The 22,556-nt window shown below is 38.9% G+C and overlaps 1 protein-coding gene across 2 annotated transcripts; it reads right to left on the reverse strand.

Moving 5' to 3' along the window:
• Positions 1-14,417: 14,417 nt before the first annotated feature.
• Positions 14,418-22,167, reverse strand: FAM216B (family with sequence similarity 216 member B). Of its 2 annotated transcripts, none has more exons than XM_017870951.1 (4): positions 22,056-22,167; positions 19,556-19,668; positions 16,420-16,540; positions 14,418-14,716 (listed from the first exon to the last, which is right to left on the reverse strand). In XM_017870951.1, the coding sequence occupies exons 2-4, from the start codon at positions 19,658-19,660 to the stop codon at positions 14,517-14,519; spliced, it is 426 nt and encodes a 141-aa protein (XP_017726440.1). In that variant the 5' UTR covers positions 19,661-19,668; positions 22,056-22,167; the 3' UTR covers positions 14,418-14,516. The 2 variants fall into 2 exon arrangements, with proteins under 2 accessions (XP_017726440.1, XP_017726439.1); XM_017870950.1 differs by having other exon boundaries at positions 19,556-19,674; positions 22,056-22,164.
• Between the last annotated feature and the right edge of the window lie 389 nt (positions 22,168-22,556).

Genomic DNA, 22,556 nt, shown 5'->3' on the forward strand with positions numbered 1-22,556 from the left:
TGACTCACAGTTCTACAGGTTGTACAGGAGGCATGGCTAGGGAGGCCTTAGGAAACTTAATCATGGTGGAAGGGCAAAGGGGAAGCAGGCATGTCTTCACATGGTGGCAGGAGAGAGAGAGTGAAGGGGGAAGTGCTACACACTTTCTAACGACCCGGTCTTGTGAGAATTCACTCACCATCACGAGAACAGCAAGGGGGAAACCACCACCATCATGTAATCACCTCCCATCAAGTCCCTCCCCCAACACTGAGAATTACAATTCAACATAAGATTTGGTGGGGACACAGAGCCAAACCCTATCAGCAGGGAAATTTAAAAAATTGATTCAAGAGATTTTTGGGAGTTTGAGGTGATATAAACTCTTGCAAATTGTAAAGGGAGAAGAAAAATCAAGAATGACACCCAGAATACTGACTTGAGTAACCAAGTGCATGGTGGCACTTATCAAGACAGAGTAGGGGACACAGGAAGACTAGGTTTTGGGAATTTGATATGTATTTAATATGCTTATGCAAAATCCAGGTGGAGTCTATCATGCAGTTGTCAGTTCCTTGGGAGACTAGAACTACAGACTTAATCAACTAAGATGCTTCAGTTTGGAGGTGGGGAAATGTAATTACTTACACTCCATTACATTCTGGAAAATGCAACTTAAACAATCAAAATGAGCAAATACAGAAGTCCAGGGAAAATCAAAATGTGGTTATAAGATATAAAATCAAACCAAAGTCTGCCTATGCTTATAATAGACTTCAAATTTTGCACTAAAATTCCTTATAGCCAATGCAAAAAATGAGGCAGTTGCTTGAATCACTGTATCTGTAGGACAAACACCAGTTATTTAGGGGAAGCCAGTTGGTCTTGGTACTGAGACTTTCCAACGTGATGTGGCGAGAAAATTCTCCAACCATATCCTCATAGAAAATAAAATGTTTCATTGGACTTTATCTTCGGTTCTCAAAAGGGAACAACTAAAGCAAAGCTGTAGCAGGTCAGTTTTATAGGGGTTCAGTCATTCTCAATTCATTCATCTTCATAAAGTGCCTAGGTCAATAACCCTTCCAGGGTGTTGTGACAGAGGGAGAACAGAACCAGGTGGAATCCATATGACCTTCTGGTTCCCAGCATGGCAATATCAAGAAAACAATATAGTCTTACAGACCATTGTCTTAAAGAGGACAGTTTTATTCTCTCATCTTAGGGATTTTGCTTAACTGTATTTCTTTATATTTATACATTTAAATTGTTTATCTGAAGAAGATCAACATTACAGGGCAGATATTTTCAAAGTCACTAGTTTTAGGTCAGAATAACTTTTCTTGTTTAAAATGTTACAAATGGATCAGTAGAATAACTATTGCTATGAGCCATTATCTGGAACATGGGAATGGACCGGTACTGAATCACTATTATCCAGCACTTTTTCCTGTTTCTGTAAAAGGTTAGCTGGGTAAACTTAGAGTCTGAAATAGAAGAGGAGCAGATTATCTAAATTAGAACATGTGTTCATCACTTTTCTCCTCAAAAAAGAGCATCTCTCAACAATATGATTCATCATCTCTACTATCCAGGTTTTGTTCTTTCCATCTAAACAGAATCAGATCCCTCATGTACACTATGAGAATATCCTTAGTGCTTGTTGCAGTAATCTCCATTTATTTATAATTATCCTTCAACCTTTTATGATCGGAAGATGTTGGGAATTGAGTTGAAGACATACAGAGAAATATGTGGAAAAATGGGGCATATGGATATAACAAAGAGATTTACTCCACTTACTTCTAGCTTAGATTTCTGATACCTTTCCTCATAAACTGTTTATTCTCATTTTAAAAATTATAAACTTACATCTGGAATTAAAGACTTTTTGTAAACTACAATATATGAAAAGAAAATGATCAAAGTGTAAATACACAGCATTAAAAATTGTTATGTGTAAATACTCAGGTAGCTATCATACAGACCAAGAAATATGATTTTGGCAGAATTCCAGAAATATCTCCCGCCACACCCACGTCTCTTCCCATCATCAGTTCCTCCATTCCATAGTAATCATGACTCACTTTTATGATCATCACTATGCATGCCTAAATACTGGCTTTTTGAACTTTCTGTAAATGGAATCATTGAATATATATCTTTTGTGTCTGATTTCTTTTATTCAGTCTTATGTTTTTAGAATTTATCCATGGTGTGGTGTGCTATGATGCATTCATTTTCCATTCATTTTCATTGCTGTGTTAAATTTCACTGTTTGAATAAATCCCAATTACTTATTCATTTTATTATTTATGGACATTTGAGTAGTTTCCAGTTTGGATCTCCCCTGCCCCTCACTTCTTCAGTCAGTCTTATTGCTCTTTGGTAATGCAATTTCCACAATAAAAAAGGGTTGGAAAGAGGACATGAGGAGTTTTAGTTACTGTCAGCCATTACAAACATTTTCTGGAAAACTATCTTTTATGAAGTCATTTGACCACGCTTTTAAAAAATATATAATTTTAACTTTTATTTTAGATTCAAAGGGTACATGTGCAGGTTTGTTACATGAGTATATTGTGTAATGGTTTAGAGTACGATTGATCCTGTCACCCAAATAGTGAGTATAGTATTCAATAGTCAGCTTTTCAACCCTTGTCCCCCTCCTACTCTCCATCCATCTCCCCTCTAGGACTCCTCAGTGTCTGTTGTTCCCATCTTTATGTCCATGTGTACCCAATGTTTAGCTCCCACTTATAAGTCAGAACATGCAGTATTTGGTTTTCTGTTCCTGTGTTTATTTGCTTAGGATAAAGGCCTCCAGCGGCATTCATGTCGCTGCAAAAGACATGACTTAATTCTTTTTAATGGCCATATAGTATTCCATGGTATATATGTACCACATTTTCTTTATCCAGGCCTTACCTTTTGATCATATGTGATACATAAAAAAGTGTCATGCAAAATGGCGAAACACTGAACATACTGAGTATCAGTTATTCTGTTATCACAATTTTTACACTTTTAAAACTAAGATTAATTAGTTAGTGAGCATTAATGAATGTGTACAATATCAGGTATTGTGTGCTAATCCTCCCAAAGCTCTACAAAGTAGAAACTATAATTATCCCCATTTTACAGATGAGAAACTGAGGCACAGAGGTGGAATCACTTACATGCAATCACACAGCTATTAAATACAGCATTTACTGCATTTAGAATTCAGCCTAATCAGATTTCATATTGTTTTCTTTTTTTTATTATTATTATACTTTAAGTTCTAGGGTACATGTGCATAACGTGCAGGTTTGTTACATATGTATACTTGTGCCATGTTGGTGTGCTGCACCCATCAACTCATCAGCACCCATCAACTCGTCATTTACATCAGGTATAACTCCCAATGCAATCCCTCCCCCTCCCCTCCCCATGATAGGCCCCGGTGTGTGATGTTCCCCTTCCCGAGTCCAAGTGATCTCATTGTTCAGTTCCCACCTATGAGTGAGAACATGCGGTGTTTGGTTTTCTATTCTTGCAATAGTTTGCTGAGAATGATGGTTTCCAGCTGCATCCATGTTCCTACAAAGGACACAAACTCATCCTTTTTTATGGCTGCATAGTATTCCATGGTGTATATGTGCCACATTTTACTACTGCACTAAGTACCCTAACTAAGAACAAGCATGAGGAGAAAAGGTAGAACTTATACTTCTGATCAGCTTACATTTGTAAGATCATATGATACTTAGTTCTTTCTTTCTTTTTTTTTTCTTTCTTTCTTTTTCTTTTTTTTTTTTTTTTTGAGACAGTCTCGCTCTGTTGCCCAGGCTGGAGTGCAGTGGTACAGTCTCAGCTCACTGCAAATTCTGCCTCTCAGGTTCAAGTGATCCTCCCACCTCAGCCTCCCGAGTAGCTGGGATTACAGGTGTGCACCACCACGCCCAGATAATTTGTGTATTGTATTAGGGATAGGGTTTTGCTATGTTGGCCGGGCTGATCTTGAACTCTTGGGCTCAAGTGATCCACCAGCCTTGGCCTCCTAAAGTGCTGGGATTACAGGCGTGAGCCACTGTGCCCAGCCAGATGCTTAGTTCTGATTTAGAAACAAAACAATACAAAACAAATCACCTTCACAACTATACAACCACAATGACCTATGTTAGGGCAGAAGAAGGATTTGTAGGTTGGGTCCCCTGCAGCTTGTTAGGACTTCATTTTTCTCTCCCACCAGATTGAGTCCTGCAAACATAGAAGGTCTCAAGAGAACCGCCTCATTAGTACTCACACAGGAGCAGATCCTATCATCTACAGCCATAGCTTCCCAGCATTGGTGGAAAAGGTCAGCTTGCAATCAGTCACAGCCCATGGTCAGGTAGTCTGGGCCACAATATTATAAGGTAAACAGCAATGACAACCTAAGCAGAGGCATTTCATTCCACACAAAATCTGCAATGCCTTCCATAGGACCTGCCTGCTCATCAGCACTCAATAAATGTCTGGTGAATAAGCTAGAATTAAAAGATATAAAACGGGCTTGACTGATTTTATGAAACTGAATCCTTTTGCTGTTATTGAGAATCATTAGAATGTCATTCTGAGCAAAGCTCTGATCTCCATCTTTCCTCCTCTTTGAAAATCTGTTATTCTTTGGGACCTGCTGTGGGCGTGCTCATAAACAGTGCCGTACATAGTGCTTTCTGGCAAAGCGTTTGTTTGCGGTTGTGTAGACACAGCCATAAATGTGTGGCATTGTCTTCTGGCATCCAAAAGCAAAAGCAGTGAATTAAAATCCCGATTTATTTCTATATCTCCTCTCTTCAGTTGAATATCTTGTTCAGAAGAGTTATATTAATATGATTTATCACAATAAACAGCATGGTTCCTGCTTTAATTGATTTATCTTTTCTTCATATAAAAATTCCCTATATCTCTGTTCTGCACCAACTTTAAATGTCTTTTTCACCCCATAGATCTTTGTTGGCACTGATAATTTCTACAGAGATCAGATTTTTTTAAAATACAGTCTGCATCTTAAATCATTCATTTTCTCATTTTCTAAGTGCTGACTATAGTCATCCTTACATTTACTGAAATTAACATGAGTTTTAAACAATTAATCACAAAAGAAGTGGAGTGGGTTTTTGCTTTTTAAAAAAAGCCTTTGCTGTTCTTTATGGATGAAACAGTTGATATTTTGTTAAGAGATTTTCATCTGAGTTTAATTCCCTAGCTTTAATGTATTCTTAACTGTTCTAAATGAAATGGTTTGTCTTAAATGAAAGTGTATCTATGGTAGCATAGCTATATCTAGTCTTTAAAATGGATCATTTCATTTCATACATGCTATAGAATCTTGAATTTCACCTTTACTCAGCTCAATTTCTTTACTAAAAATGACTCTGTTGCTCCAAATTCCTATATCAATAGATTGGCTATATCAAATCCAAGCAGTAATTGTTCATAAGCACATATTTTATAACATGTGCTAATAGAGTAATAAAATATATTGCAATAACAATATGCTCTGCCTGATAGAATTTCATCATGAGACTCCATTAACACATTCAGCTGGTATCAGCTTGTGAAAATGCCTTCCATTGTGGTGGAAAGGAAATACTCTGTATGAGTGAATGGAGAAAATGGGCTTGAGAGAGGAATTTCTAGAAAGCCTAGGTAGAATGAAAGAATCAGAACCATGAATGGATGCTGAGCAAACATCTTGGACATGCATTGTGCTGCGCCTGCACTTTCCTACCCCTTAATCCTCACCCTTCACAGTCCAGAGGCTGCCCTCAAACCTGAATAGAGCTGCTCTCCTAAGCTCACTAACCAAGCTCCTACCCACAATGGCCTTAACTTACTCTATCCTATTTTCCACATGCAAGCATTAACCCTTCCTTCTTTGATTTTCCTCTTCCCTTGACCTCTGTGAGGCTAGCTCTCCTCCTACTTTTCTAAACGTTCACTCTGGCTCCTCTTGGGCTCCATGCTGCAACCCTGCCTGTACCCAGGTCCTGTCCCTGGTTCTGTTCTCCCCGCTATCTGCTCTCCTTCCCTAGTTTGTTTCCCTCCGTTCACCGCAACACCACTCCCAGGCCTTACCTCTCTCCTGTGTTGTGGCACCCATGTCAGTGCCTGTGAAATGCAGGAACCTTCAACTCAACTTGCCCCAAACCAGATGATGTTTCACTGTCCCCCACATCAGCCTTTCTTCTGAGGGCCGTTTTCCCTGTGCTTTTTACTCTGGTCTCCTGTGATCCGCTTGGTCTGTTTTAGTAGGAGTTTGGCCTCAGAACATGTCAGGGTGTTTCACCTACTCGAGTTGGGTTCTTCTGGCACCAGGCCTTTGGCTTGTTTTCCCTGTATTTCATTTCTAAGTTCAGTCCTCCTCATCTCAGCGCCTGGAATGTTGGGGTACACCCCTGAAATGTTTCCCTGATTTCTTTCTTCTTTTAAAATCTGACTTATCCTGCCCAGTATTGGAAATCAGTCCTCATAACATGTTCTCAGGCCAACCTCCTACTAAAAACAACTCCAGTGACTCCCTATTTTCTGCCAACTAAAGTTAGTGCAGTATCTCCATGACCAAGCCATAATGTCTTCCTAGACTTGTTTCCCACTACTTTCGTATGTGTGTTCTCTGTACTTCAGCAAAACTTAATCGCTTGTAAACATCATAGTTAATGAACATTATTCCTGCTGTCTCTCAGGTTTTGCAAATATTTAAACATATAAATGACCAAACAACATAAGAAGAACCACATAATATATACCATTTCGCCATGAGATACTTAATCATAAACTTATAATTTTGAAAAAAAATTAACTTTTGTATTTGTTACTTTTTTTTAATTACGTAGATTCTTTCAAGAATTATGCTAAATTCTAAAATGACTTTCTTGTTCTGCGTATTCTTTTCTTTTTGTGGAAAAGAACCTGATGGCTTGAACCTTGAAGCCTAACTCTTCCATGAATTAAAAGCTGTTTAATTTGCATGGATTATACACATATTCTTTTGATCTTAATTCCTTGACTGCATTTTCAGCTCTCTAGTCCTTCAGTTAGAAAATGAAGTCACATTTGACACCTGCTCAATGCCTTTTACACACCATCTGACCCCTCAGCATGCCTCCAAGCCCTCAAACAGCCCCAGCCCCTTCCTCCCTCCCTGACCTTACCTTTTGTGTTTCAAAGACACCTCCTGAAACATGGAGCTTTGCCTTCTGATCTTTACTTTCTTACATAAATGCACAATGCAACACATATTGGCTTACTGAATTCAAATAAGTTATATATTTACAAGAATGTGATTTTTTTCTTAAAGAGCGCTAGACTTCTGAAATAGCACTGACTTTCAATGACACCTCGTTAAGTCATTTTGATTGTCCTTCTAGAAAATCAAATATCCAAATATCCTTCATTACATTATTATTATTATTATTAATTATTATTGTAAGATGCAGTCTCACTCTGTTGCCTGGGCTGGAGTGCAGTGGCATAATCATGACCTCAGCTCAGTACAACTTCCACCTCCCGGGTTCAAGCAATTCTTGTGCCTCAGCCTCCCAAGTAGCTGGGACTACAGGTGTGAGTCACCACGCCCAGCTAATTTTTGCATATTTAGTAGAGATGGGGTTTCACCATGTTGGCCAGACTGGTCTCAAACTCCTGACCTTTTCCCACCTCGACTTTACAAAGTGTTGGGATTACAAGCTTGAGCCACCACACCCAGCTCATTACATTATTCTTAAAGTGGGAAATTTCTTTCTCTAGGACTCTTCATTTACAACCAGGTACTTGGCTGCCCTCAGGTCTCCCATGATCTATGAGCCAGGAGGATGCTAAGGAACTCACACCACATAACATCTGAGTTTTTGATTCCATTGCAAATGGGTAATTGCCTCTGACCCTGCACCTAATCTGTGGTTTTCAATAGCGACAGGCATTGCTTCTACTTCTGGCTTGGCTGAATCCATTGTGTAACTGGCGTGGTGTGATAGCTCTAATACGGAGAAAAATGAGCGACAATTCTCTAGAGGCAGACACAGGATTGATTTTCAATACAGGAATTGATTACATTTCAGGCAACTGACTGTAATTTAGTGGGGAAAAGCAGAGTCAATGAGGCTGATATAATGGTTTCCTCTGTAAGCACTGATGCAATTAGCAACTCATTTTAATTGAAAAGGTACAGCAACTCTTGAACACATTCCTATGGCCTTCATCACAAAACACAGACTGCTAGGAAAAGCCAAGGATTCATTTGGTAACACTGTAATGCATATTTAGTAATCCCAAGGAAAAAGAAACCATTTGAGTAGGTTCAGGTATGATTTAAAATATATCATCAGTTCAACCAGCTTTTAAGTGAGAATAATAAGTAGTTTATCTCATGAGATATTGAGGGTTATCAAGGAGATATTTCCCCTACCCAAAAAAGACTCTCTAATCACACAGCTCTTGCCCCTAAATTTTTGCCAGATTTTCCAAATAGAAATTCAGATTTTTAGGGTTAAGGCATATGACTAACGAAGTCACTCCGTAATGCAAATGGCCATTATGTTTTAACAAACTTAAGTCACCAGTGATGCTGTCTCTCAGATTCCGATCCTGATTCACTGGGTCTAGAATGGGACCCAGGAGTGGAATTTGCATTTTCATTAAGTATCCTCAGTGAGTTGGGTATGTAGAAGGTATTCTAATAAATACTGCTCTAAATATATAGATTATGTAGGAATTAGGTATTAATTATTAAATATTTAGACTTATTTCATATCGTTTTTCCCCAAGAGCATACTGGAAAATTGGAACAAAAAACAACTAAGATTCAGGAGAGGGTCATGGAGGAAAGAAAATGCACACCATGGAACAGTTGCCTGAGAAGACAGGCTCAGGCTAGTGTCTCTGTAGGGAGCACAAATTGGGTAGGCAGAAAACAGAATAGGTGTGTTAGGTGCATGTGGCAGGCAGCAGGGTCAGGACCAGGGTGAGGCGAATGAGGTATCTGGTGGGATTCATTCTCAGGGCTGTGCTAGAATAAGTGTTACCTTCAATTTTATACCCCTGGCATGTCACTCACTTCACCCTAGTCCTGGCTTTGGTAGACACTTCTGAAATGGCTCCCAGTAAGCCCACCTTCTGTATTCATACCTTTGACTACCTTCCTTTGTGTGGGACTGGACCTAGTGACTTGTTTCTATTGAAAAGAACTTAGTGAAACTGATAGGTTAAGTTATAAAAGATCGTGACTTCCACATTACACAGACTCTCTGGTTTTCTAACTCTAATGAAGCAAGTTGCCATTGATGAGATGCCCTGTTCAGTGGCCTATGTGGCAGGGCCTATGAGAGCAGCTTCCAGCCAACAGCCAGTAAGGAACTGAGGCCCTGAGTCCACCAGGCCCCAGGGAACTGAATTCTGCCAACAATTACCAGAGTGAGCTTGGAAGTAGAGCCTTTGCTATTTAAATCTTCAAATGAGACCACAGCCTCAGTGGACACTTTGATTTCAGCCTTGTGTAGGACCATGAGCCAGCAGCCTCAGCTAAGCCATGCCTCGAAGCCTGACTACAGAAACTGCAAGGTAGTAAATATTGTTGTTTTAAGACGTGAAACTTTGGACTAATTTATTATGCAGCAATCAATAACTAATACAGTGATAAGGATTTTGGTAGTGGTGATAGGGTGTTGATTTCTGAACCTGAAGAACAATACAAACAAGGAAAGGTAAGAAGTTAATGAGTACACACTGAATTCATACCACAATTTTTTCCAGGGATGGTCCTTCCTGCAGGGGTTACTTCTTTTACCTTTTCCTCACTTCCTCTAATCCCTGTCTTTCTTCCCTAAAAATAAACTGAAGAGTTATCTTATCAGGGTTCACTGCTAAACTTAGAAATTTCTTCTGTTAAATCTCTAAGATTATCAGTATTATCACCCCCATATCTATCATGATCCTCTTTCCTGAAATTTATCACAGTTACCAGTAAGAGGGTAACTGTAACTAGTAGCTGCAATGCTTGTATTTTCCACATACACAAATTCTCCTCTACCCAGCAGCCACAGTCACTAGAACACAAAAATTAAAATGTTGGACATTGTAAGAATGTGGTGCAATTAGGGCTTTTATTCATTGCTAGTGAGAGTGCAAAATGGTGCAACCACTTTGGAAAGCACTATGGCAGTACCTTGTAAAATTAAGCCAAAATCTGCCATGTGACTTAGTAATTATGCTCCTAGGAAACCATCCAGGAGAAATAAAAACTTATGTTCATGCAAAGGCCTACATTTAAAATTTATAGAAGTTTTATGCCTAATAGTCCAAAAACTCCAAATGCTCATCAACCAGTGACTGGATAAGCAAATTGTGGTGTATCCATACAATGGAATGTAACTCAGCAAAGAAAAGGAACAAACCGCTGACAAATGCAACATGAGGACCCTCAATAGCATCATGCTAGTGAGAGAAAGCAGGTGTAAAACACTATACTCTGACTCCAATTATGCAAAATTCTAGAGAAGGCAAAACTAGAGTGATAGAGAATAGCTCAGTGGTTTCCATGGGGCCAGACTTTAGGGGAGGAGATTGATTGCAAAAGGATAGGGTAACATTTGGGTAGTGAAAACGTTCTATGTCAATTGTGGTGGTTACGTGAGTGTATGCATTTGTCAAGATTCATTGAACTTTTAACCTCTATGGAAAACAGTATGGAGATTTCTCAAAGAAATAAAAATAGAGCTACTAGTCCACCTAGCAATGCTACAGCTGGGCATCTACCCAAAGGAAAAGAAATTGTTTTCTCAAAAGGACATCTGCATTCATATGTTTATCATACCACTATTCACAATAGCAAAGTCATAGTATCAACTAAGTGTCCATCAACAGTGGATTGGATTTTTAAAATGTAATACATACACACACACACACACACACACACACACACACACACACACCCCATGGAATACTACGCAGCCATAAAAAGGAATAAAACATGTCCTTTGCAGCAACATGAATGTAGCTGGAGGCCATTATCCAAAATCAATTAATGCAGAAACAGAAAATCAAATACCACATATTCCCACTTATAAGTGAAAAGTAAACAAAGGGTACATTTGGATATAAAAATGGAAACAGTAGATACTGATGACTCCAACAGAGAGAGAGGGATGGGGGCAAGGGTCAAAAAGTGACCTATTGGGTACTATGTTTACTATTTGGGTGATGGGTTCTATAGAAATCCAAACCCCAGCATTATGAAAAATACCCATGTAACACACCTGCATGTGTACCCACTGAATCTATTTTTTTTTTAAAGAGGGAATACATATACAAGCAAAAATAGACTATAAAAGCTGATTACAAAAAAGACATAACAAAATTACATAGATCTTGAAATTAAAATATAGTAATTGAAATGAAGAAAATTCATTGAACTTCGAGTGCATTTATTGTATATAAATGATGCATAAAAATTGTTTTAGAAACTCTAAACTGCCACATAGAATCAAAAATTGAAGTATTTCAGGTTATGTTTCTTGTCTTTACAATCATGGCACAATCATTGTTCATTTCAAATCTATCATTTAAATGCAAGAGTGTATAGTACTACAGGGGCTAGAGACACATGAGCTGATACTGTGTGTACTGAGAGCTGACCATATAGCAGGAAGTTCTCTGAATTACTTTCCATGTGGAGTAAAATGGTTATTGAAGAAAAGCAATACAAATGTACTACTTTGAAGCTTACATATATGTATTATTTAAAACTCAACAGTAACCTCAGAAATTGTTTAGAACCTAGTCCAATAAAAGATTTTGGGGGATGAATATTTTATCACTGATATTATTTAGAAATGCTGGCTCATGGTGGTAATAACAAATAGTTCAACTTGTAGTCAGCTTTATTATTGTTTTAAAATTCTTTCCAGTGTACCCTCTATTGCCTGCCCCTTGTGGGGCAGACTTGTTGTCTCACACCTGTCCTTGATATTCTACTGCTACTCCTCATTAACAATTGTGAGTTCCTGGGACCCTAGAACAATATCGCAAAGCCAGAGGCCAGTCTGACTTGCAGAATCTTTGAAAACCTCATTATTATTCAAAGAGTATTATAGATTGCCTACCGCAACCAGGGGCCATTCTAGGTGCTAGCAATTTCAGGTGAAACAGTCTCTGATCTCCAGGACTTAAGTTCTGATAATGTATATTGACATTGTGAGTTCTAGCAATAGCATTTTCTCAAACAGTTAAAAGTAGTAGCCTTTTCTAAAAGTTACAGGTTGTCCTCTCTTCCTTCCCCTTTGTTTATCTTTCTCGGTGTCCTCCCAGGTGCACCCCTTTCTCCCAGCACCATAACCAATCACATTTCTTTAAGTTTCAAGTAAGGTACTCAAGTGCAGGGGCACATTATCTTCTTAGAAGGGAGAACCAACAAATGGAAACTTTTGTACCAACTTAGATCTATTTGTCCTTCTTATGGACCTGTGACATTCACCTGTCACTCTGCTCTTAAAAGCCTCTATCGGATGCAAGGTGCTTCTGAGATTTTTGATACAGGGATGCAGCTTAGAATTGTAAGTGGCCTCCTTGATATTCTGCACCACTAGGTACGGCTTACACAGCAAATACCTATGCCCATCAAAAAGTAGTCTAAGATAAAAGTGCAGGCAAACAGATCAGAGGGTATAAAAGGCCCATTGTCAAAACAATGGGAAGGTTAGCATAGGCCAAGTTAGGTCTCCCACCAACCTCTCTGCTTTATGAGGCTATCATGCAGCTCATCCCAGTCCCACTGGAGTCTTTTCTTCTTTTAAGTCTATGTAACAGTTTCTAACTTAGAACTGTAAAGGTATTTAGAATACATGTCAGGGCCAGAATTTGCAGAGGTCAAGAAGCGTCTTTATGATTAAGTGAATGATCCCAGCAAGGTCAGTATTAGTTTCCTCAAGACTTCTTATCAGACTAGTGGGCCAACCACGCTTTCCATTCCCCCCAAAGAAAAGTCAGACAGGAGCTCAGAAGTAGTGCTGGACCTCAATACTAGTTTTCAGAATCTCATGACAAATTTTATATGTTATATGTTCATGATTGCAAAGAGAAGATAATAATTTTTTTCTGATAATAATGCAGCATATTCCTTTCAGATCAATGCTAGCACATCTCTTGTCAATCAAGTTTGTATTCCACCTCAACCAATTCCTTTCATAGGCATTAGCTGATTTGAATGGGGTGATGTATTTTAAAATGATGAGGAAGAAGCATTTTTTTTTTTTTGTTTTGACTTTACTTGAGAACTGGTGACTGATTTTTAACACACACACACAGACACACACACACAAATACATACACACACACATACACAAAATCTCTGGTGATGAAAATAACCATTAAATATAACTAATGCAACACTATGCCATTTATATGATGAACTGACTCACTGCTATCTCACTTTTTGCTTAGTATAGTTTTGTGTACTTTGCTTAAAATATTTGAGGCCACAGAAAGGTTGGACTTGAAATCAAGTCTTCAGGGCTATTTCACATTCTTTTAAGAGTGTTTCTTCAGCTGCCAGGGAAAGATGTGTGCATGAATTCTCTTATCCATGTCAAGGCCAGTTACAGCTGCGTAAAATCAATTCAGCTGTGGTAGACTGATAAGTGCACGTTTCAAGATGACACAAAGTGATCAAACCAGGTGAGAACTAAAAGAGCTTTGGGACCATATTAAATGCCATTGCGTGATGGGGAAGAGGAGAAGAAGGAAATGTACAGGCCAGTTGTTGCTGGGATGACATATTTTGGAGGCCCTCTATGATCAGTGTTAACCCCGTGTTCTTATGTATATTTTCAAAATGTATACACGATAGTTTGCAAGAAATGGTCACCCAGTGACAGAGGACCTGGCTCCTTCTGGTCACTTGTCCCCTTTCACTGTTTTGAGGACTTCTCTGGGAGGTTCTAATTCAAAGGAAACTTTTACTTTGAAAGGTTTAAAAGTCCTTTTACTCTACAGATGTTATGTGGAAAGGCTTGCTTACTCTCGGCTCCATTGCTCTTAAACCTCTTGGTCTTGCTGGCAACATTTTTATGAATCAGAGATTATTTTTAGGTCTGGGGTTTATATTAGAAATTATTCACTGTCAGCTGGGCGTGGTGGCTCAAGCCTGTAATCCCAGCACTTTGGGAGGCCGAGACGGGCGGATCACGAGGTCAGGAGATCGAGACCATCCTGGCGAACACGGTGAAACCCCGTTTCTACTAAAAAAATACAAAAAACTAGCCAGGCGAGGTGGTGGGCGCCTGTAGTCCCAGCTACTGGGGAGGCTGAGGCAGGAGAATGGCGTGAACCCGGGAGGCGGAGCTTGCAGTGAGCTGAGATCCGGCCACTGCACTCCAGCCTGGGCCACAGAGCGAGACTCCGTCTCAAAAAAAAGAAAAAGAAATTATTCACTGTCATTCAACAAATATGCACTAAGCACCCACTAGATACCAGGGATACATGGGCAAACTTCCTATCTCGGAAAATGCTGCCAAGTCTCAGTTCCTGAGCGTTTGGCCCTTTTTACTTTGGGCCCTAGGTAGAACCACAGATACAGGTAGTATTGATGGACATCTTCTTGTCATGGCTGAAGTTTTCTGGGAAATGGTTCTTTGAGGAGCTACCTTGGCTGAGGCTCTCTTGGTTGAATCTCTAAGCACAAGAGCATAAGACAAGGCTTCCCATTGAGTAATATAGCCTAAGGGAAAGAAATGAGAGAAACTTCAAAATCAACAATTTTACAAAGCAAATGAGAAAACAAAACAGCAAATATTTACTTATGTGTACACAACTTTTTCTACTCTTGTGGTGAGCATGCCCAGATTATATGATCTTTGAAGACTGGAAGTGTATTTTTCTTCTTTTGCATTTCTCATTCAATAAGTTAATAAACAGTCATTGATTAACACGTCAAATTATTTGGAAAGGGACTTGAGCCATGATATCTTCGATATCAAAACTTTCTTCAAACCAGAAGGATAGATTTGATCTCTCTCGGTGTTTCTCAACATGTAGTCTGCAGACCACCAACTGGTGAATCACTGGGCTGAGGCCACATGCTTTTCAAAATGCTAATTAAAATGCAGATTTATGACTCTACTCTAAAGACCTTCTGAATCAGAAACTCTGAGGGTTAAGCTTGGAAATCTGCATTTTGATAAGGTACCTGGTGGATTTTATATACACTAAGCATTGAATACTTCTGCTTCTGGATTCATGGGCTTCTATGCAATTTTGCTATAAAAACAAAGCTACTAGATGATGCTTCTAGTGACACTTCAGACAATCATGGGGACCAGACTGAATCCCGGCTTCTCTGTTTACTATTCAATAGTTGCATGACCCTGGTCAAGCTATTTAACTTGTCCATGTTTTAGTTTTCTCTTCTGTAAACTGTAGGTCATAAAGACACCTACCACATAGAGGTGTTTGAGTGTTAAATACAATACCTGCAAGGTTTTTAGAAGAGCACCTGACACATAGGAAGCCCTCAATAAAAGGTACCTATTGTTATTGTTTTATTAAATCAATTGCAAAACCATGCCTTCCGTTTGTGTAAATACAAAACAACAGCATAAAGTAGATGTGCTAAAGCCAAGTGAGTAGATTTTTGTTTAAAAAGCACTCTAGTGGAGTTAGGAGAACAGTATGATGAAGGGCAGCCAGCAACTGAAAGCATTTCCTGCCAAGAAAAGGGACTTTACAACAATTATGCCTTTTGGTAAGTTGATACTTACAATTTGTGAAGGTCTTTCACAACCATTATTTCATTTGTGCTTCATAAAATCTAAAGAGGTTGAAAGAAGAAGAGAGATGGCAGAGGATGGGGCTGAAAATGTATAAACTTCGGGAGGTGACAGCTCTGGCTTGAAGTCCTAACTAACATTTATTACCTGTGTGTGATCCTGATCAAGTTACATGACATGCCTGAGCTTCCATTTTCTATGCCATAAATTGGAGATAAAATGAGATATCGTATGTAAAGCTCTTGGCACAATGTCTGGAACGTGGTCAATGAGCAATAAATGTAACTATTACTGTCGTGAGTAAACCAAGCCTCTGAGTTTGCACACAGCAAGGAGCTGAGCTGTGCTTTGAGCCTCCCCTGGTTTTCTAAGCCCAGACCCATTGATTTACTTAAGTTCCCACAAATCTCAGAGAGTTGACATTTTATCACAATCCATACTTGAATTTCTTTAAGCCCTAGTAATTTACCCATAAAACCTTGCTTTCCATTGTCAAGAATAAGCACTTTGAAACTTGGTTAACCAACTACTATGTTGATAAAATAGCACGCCAGTAGATGCCATTGTACTTGAATTATTTATCTGGAAACGACTTCTGGCTACAGCACAAGTTGATTCCTTAGGTGCTTAGTTTGGATCACGTAGTTAAACTTACCAAGCAGCTGTTGGTGCTGAAGGCTGTGAATGTAGCGGGTCTGCAGGGCCTCCCACTGGGGCCTGGAGTTGTAAATCCTCATAATGCTGTAAAAGTAGCGCTGTTGCCCTTGGTTGAGGTCCTGTCGGAACAGAACAGGTGATTTTGATGAGTCTGTGGAGTTCCACAGCTTTCAAATTGTGATGTATTCAAAGCTAACTTTTATGGAAATAAGAGGCTTCTCTTGCTAAACATATATTATTTTTTTAATGTGCAACAATTGGAAAATAACAATTGGGGCGTTTTCTCTCTTCATTTGCTTAAACAGCCTTCTGCTAATCTGTATGATGATGAAAATATGTGAGTAAAAAATTCTAGGTAATCGTCTTGAACTGAGGGACATCTAAGGATTTACAGGATCTTATAATTTCATTAATCTTTACTGAGGAAAGTAGGTTGTGATAAACTACACAGGGCTGAAGTATGCTAGGCCTCTGGACTGGTAGAAAATTTCCCACTGAAAGTTCTCAATAAGCAAGGGAAATAGATGGATGAATAATGTGGTAAGGGTTCATTATATCATTAGTAAAAAGGTGCCGTGAAAACAAAGAATGTAAACAAGCTCCCTAAACAGTCAAGGAAGGTTTCCTAAATGAGATGATCATCTTATCTGAGTCTTAGATGAGGAGTTTCCTTAAGGGACTAGAATACTGGTTCTCAAATGGCATGCACAGCACCTGGAAACCTGTTAGAAAGTCTAACTTTTTTTTTTTTTTTTTTTTTTGTTCAAAGGGAACATAGAGTCTGATTGTGAAAAGACTGTTAGCAGAAGATGATGGAAACCTTTTAGCTATGTTAAGAGTTTAAGGTTTAACTATCCTATGAGGAGCCATCAAAGATCTTTAAGGCAGTGGCTTTCAACAGGGATGATTTTGACCCCAGGGGACATTTGGCAATGCCTGCAAAATGTTTTTGATTGTCCTAATTGGTGGGAGGAGGAGGGGGTGCTCCTTACATTCAGTGAGTAGAGGCCTGGGATTTGCTCAGCATCCTGCAAAGCACAGGACAGCTTCCCACGCCTTTCCAACAAATGATCCCACCCAAAACACCATACTCTCAACTGACCAGATTTGCATTTAAAAAAATGGCCCTGCATTGGAGAATGGGCTCAAGGAAAGAGATCATTGGTAGAGAGACCATTTAGAAGGCTACTTTCTTAAAGGTAGAAAGAAATAAGAAGGGTCAAGACTTCAATTACTATTACATACCTAAGATATCTTAAGTGTTCATTATATACTGTGCTCAGCATTTTGTCTTCACATTTGCATGTATTTTGCATGCATAATCTCTTAATTTTCAATAATCTGAGGAGATGAACAATTTATTCTGTTCACTTTACAGATAGGGAAACAGATAGTGGCATCAACATTCTAGAAAAATCAAGATAAAATAAGTTCACCATAGGCCAAAAAATTCAAAACAATAATACAAACAAAATAGAGAGTTCAAAATGAAGTCTAATGGCCGGGCGCGGTGCTCCAAGCCTGTAATCCAAGCACTTTGCCGGGCCGAAGTCGGGCGGATCATGAGGTCAGGAGATCGAGACCCAGTCCTGGCTAACACGGTGAAACCCCGTCTCTACTAAAACATACAAAAAAATTAGCCGGGCGAGGTGTGGGCGGCCTGTAGTCCCAGCTACTCGGGAGGCTGAGGCAGGAGAAGGCGTGAACCCGGGACGGCGGAGCTTGCAAGTGAGCTGAGCATCCGGCCACAGACTCCAGCCTGGGCGGCCAGAGCGAGACTGCCGTCTCAAAAAACAAACAAACAACAAACAAACAAACAAACAAAAAAACCAAAAAAACCAAATGAGTTAGTAACTATGCATAAAAACTAAACCTTAAGATACATTATATGTAAACGGTAGAGTAAGGTGACTTTGACCTGTAGACATTTTGTGTGGGCCTGAATTCTGTGAGTTAAGGCTTTATGTTTTTGTCTTTTATTTTTTTGGCCTTAAACTTAATATCAAAATCTATCTGAGATGAAAGTAGCAAAGCCAAGTGCCTCATAATGTGAGACACCTATTTCAGCTTTAGTTTCTGAAGTAGATATTTTAAAGGATAATATATTTGAAGAGAATGATTCCACTCCTGGAATAACTAATTTTGCCTTGTTAAAATGATTGAGAAACAAGATAGATTGAAAATTGGAAGCCAATTTCAAAGAGCAGAACTCCAAAGTGCCAAGGGGAGTTCACATAGAAGATAAAAATCTTAAAAGTGATGATTTTTATTTACAAAGCAAAAAATGTCTACTTCTTTTCCTTAGTAAACCCTAACTTCCTAAATGAAAGTAGCAGGTAACATTACTAATATTTTTAACCCTGTTGTTGATCCTTCTTGAGGTTGTAAGGAGAGAACTGAAATTTTTACACCTATTTATGAGAATGGCTTTAACTACTTTGACTAAAAGGAGCTCTTCAAAAGGCAGCCACGTGTGGGGCCAATTAGTAACGTTTCCCATCGCTGACCAGTGGGTCAGGCCATGAAGAGGTGGACATTCTACCAGAGCTCCTGAAATGGGGCGGGTGTAGGAGGTTACCCAAGTGCTCTATTCATTCACTCGATACAATGACCTTCAACATTCAGCAGGGCAAAAAAATAATAGGGACAAATATTCTTCCTGATGCTGGTAAACAAAGACTGCAGAAAAAGTCCTGAGACCCTTGAAGGACAGACAGGCCACTATCTGAGAAAAAAGAAAAGAAAAGTAAAGGGGGAAAAAAGAGAAGAGAAAGGGGAAGAGAAGAGAAAGGGAAGGGAGAGAAAGGGGGAAGGAAGAGAAAGGGAATGGAAGAGAAAGGGAAGGAAGAGAAAGGGACAGGGAAGGGAAGGGAAGGGAAGGGAAGGGAGGGGAGGGGGGAGGGGAGGGGAAGGGAGGGAGGAGGGAAGGGAGGGGAGGGGAGGAGGGAGGAGGGAGGGAGGGAGAAGGGGAGGGAGGGAAGGGGAGGGAAGGGAAGGGAAGGGGAGGGGTGAGGGGAGGGGAAGGAAGGGAAGGGATAGGCGAAAAGGTAAGGCGAAGGGAAGAAGGAGGAAGGAAAGAAAGAAAGGAAAGAAGGAAAGAAAAGAAAGAAAAAGAGAAGGAAGGCAGGCCATACCTTTAGTAAGGAAGTGTCATAGATGGAGTGAGGAACTCGAACTCGAATGAAAGGAAGCTGTGGAACATTCCAGAGCTTTTGTTGTCTTTTCCACTTTTGTCCCATCGTTTATCCTGTACCTCCAAGAAACAACAAAGCATAGCATAAAATTTCTTTTAGCTCAACCATTTTTGGGGACATACTTAAGTAAATAAGTAGCAAGTGAATGAATTTTTAAAAATGTAATTTGTTCTAAGGGATAGGAACATTTGCTCACATTTCCAAGTAATTGGACATCACCACACTACTTAATTCCACACCTTTTCTTAGTCTCACCCTTTATTTATGAAAATAATTATTAATTATTTATGAAGTTAAGGAATAATTCAGAGTCCTTGTCTTTCTGTTTAACTGTTTGGAACAGGTGGGTTGTAGAGCATACTATTTTTATAATAGTAATGTTTTTGATAATTTTATATACTATCGATTATCATATCTGATTCTAAAAGTAATATATATTGTTTTGGAAGATTTGGAAGAATTTAAAAATTGAAGAAGAAAATAAGATTACTCATACAAGTTGAGCATCCCAAATCTAAAAGTCCAACATCTGAAATGCTCCAAATCCAAAACTTTTAGTGCCCACATGATGCTCAAAGGAAATGTTCATTGGAGCATATTGGATTTTGGATTTTTGGATTTGGGAGGCTCAACTAGCAAAGATAATGCAAATTTTCCAGAATCAAAAAAAAAAAAAATCTGAAATTCAAAACACTTCTGGTCCCAAGCATTTTGGATAAGGCATACTCAACTTGTATCTAACTATCTACAATTATTGTTAGTATTTGGTTGATTTCCTTTTACTTATTTATTTATATATATTTTGTGAGACAGAGTCTCACTCTATCACCCAGGCTGGAGCACAGTGGTGTGATTATAGCTCATGCAGTCTTGAACTCCTGGGCTCAAGCCATCCTCCCACCTCAGCCTCCTAAGTAGCTGGGACTATAGGTACACACCCCACACCCAGTTATTTTTTAAATTGTTAGTAGAGATAATGTTCCCCAGACAATGTTCTCCCTATGTTCCCCAGGCTAGTCTCCAACTCCTGGGCTCAAGTTATCCTCCACCTCAGGCTCCCAAAGTGCTGGGATTACAGGTATGAGGCACCACGCTGAGTTTCACTTTCCTCTTATTTATTTATTTTTTCTGTGTACATTGTGTGTAATTTTAGAAAAGGGAGATGATAATTTATGTTTTGTGCGCTTTCTCAGATCATTAAGTATTCTTTAAAAATATGATTTTTAATGGTAGTATAGTATGCCTTTACATCATTCTCCACTTCTTGCAAATTTAGATGTGCAATTTTATAGCATTGTACTATAAAATAAACTATTAAACTTGTCATGTTTCTACTTGCATGACAAAGACACAGAATAAAGGAGTCACATTTGCTATGATTAAGTCTCCTTTCCTGGTGATTTAGGGTTTAGAGTCTGAAGGGTGTATAATAATATGAATTTAACAATCCAGCAAGAGTAGACATATTGGAATCAGTTGCCAAGTCACAGAGTGCAAACCCAGAGTATTTTCCCCTCTGCTTACTCCTTTGTCTTTGTTAGCAGTGTGAATTACTGAATGATACAAAGTAAGACCACAGCAAATCAAGCATAGTAACAATCTGCTAAACATAGATTATTATCAATACCTGCACCATGTACTCACTGAAGAAAATAAACTATAATAGAGGCTGTATGGCCTTTAGAACTAGAAAGACTTGAATTTCTTTCCTTCCATAAGCCTCAGCCCTCTCATCCTTACGACAGCAGTTACAATGCCTACCCCATTGGGTATTTGATTCACTGAAATCGTGAATATAGAATGCTCTCACTTTATGCCAGTTTCTTGTCTCTCTACCCAACCTTCATGCATGTTCAGACACACAAACACATACGCACACATAGGTTCACAAACACACACATGCTTAAGGAGTATTGTAATACATGTAGAGACTCATTTGAGTTCACACATCAAAGGTTCCATTCTTCCAGAAGAGAAATTTATTAGGAAAACATTAGTCAACATCTCTGTGTGTACTGTTTCTGCTATATAAATGTATAAATTAAACTATAAATATTTTAAATGTGTGCACTCCAGAAACCATACCAACCAAGATATACTCTTTTAATAATCTCTGTGATTGACGCTTATACTCTCTCCTGTACTCAAATAATTTCAATAACCCTCCTCCCATTTTCCAGATCTGTAGAACAGAGAATAAATATGCTTCAAGCTGAAAAGATTTCTTGTCTCCTCAAATAGCATAAGGAAATGACTGATGCTCTTTCTTATGGCAACAATTCATGTATGCTTTTCTGGGGCTACTGCTGAATAAATTTACCTATTCAAGTGGCCTATACCTGATACAATTTGATTAAAATACTCATGGAATTCAGAGAGAAAAACATCTATAAAATAATATATCTGAAACAAAACACAGATTTGCCTAAAAAGAACATACCCTATACTGTAGTTCCCCCACTTTTAAAAGCTGGCATTCATATTCAGTGTAGTTTTCTTACGCGGACTCTGTTCATATGGTGGTGGTGGTGGAAGCCTGTTGATAAGCTGATATCCAAGCAACATCATGTGATGAAACAAAGAGCTGGGGAAATCTGGCTGCATGCCTTTCTTCACTTCTGGGTAACATTCAGCTACACAGTTTGATATTTTTTCTTCCAAATTTTGTGCCTAATCAAGTGTCATCTTCTAAATCTACCATTATCTGTGTTCTATGCACATATGGTGGAGTAACACACATACAGGCTGAGATTCTAAATATTAAAGGTCAAGAAATCCATCAGGGCAATGGGCCATGACATAAATATTTCCAAAATTTGGAGTCAGTAGTCCCCTTCCCCATTGCTCAGGATGATGAAGGAAGAATTCCTGAATATAGAGGTATGGGCATGATTTTGACTGTGGTAACATATGAAATTATTCCATACTTTAAGCTAAGTTT

The sequence above is a fragment of the Rhinopithecus bieti genome, unplaced genomic scaffold (assembly GCF_001698545.2).
Source record: "Rhinopithecus bieti isolate Rb0 unplaced genomic scaffold, ASM169854v2 scaffold_5273, whole genome shotgun sequence".
Classification (NCBI taxonomy): Eukaryota; Metazoa; Chordata; class Mammalia; order Primates; family Cercopithecidae; genus Rhinopithecus; species Rhinopithecus bieti.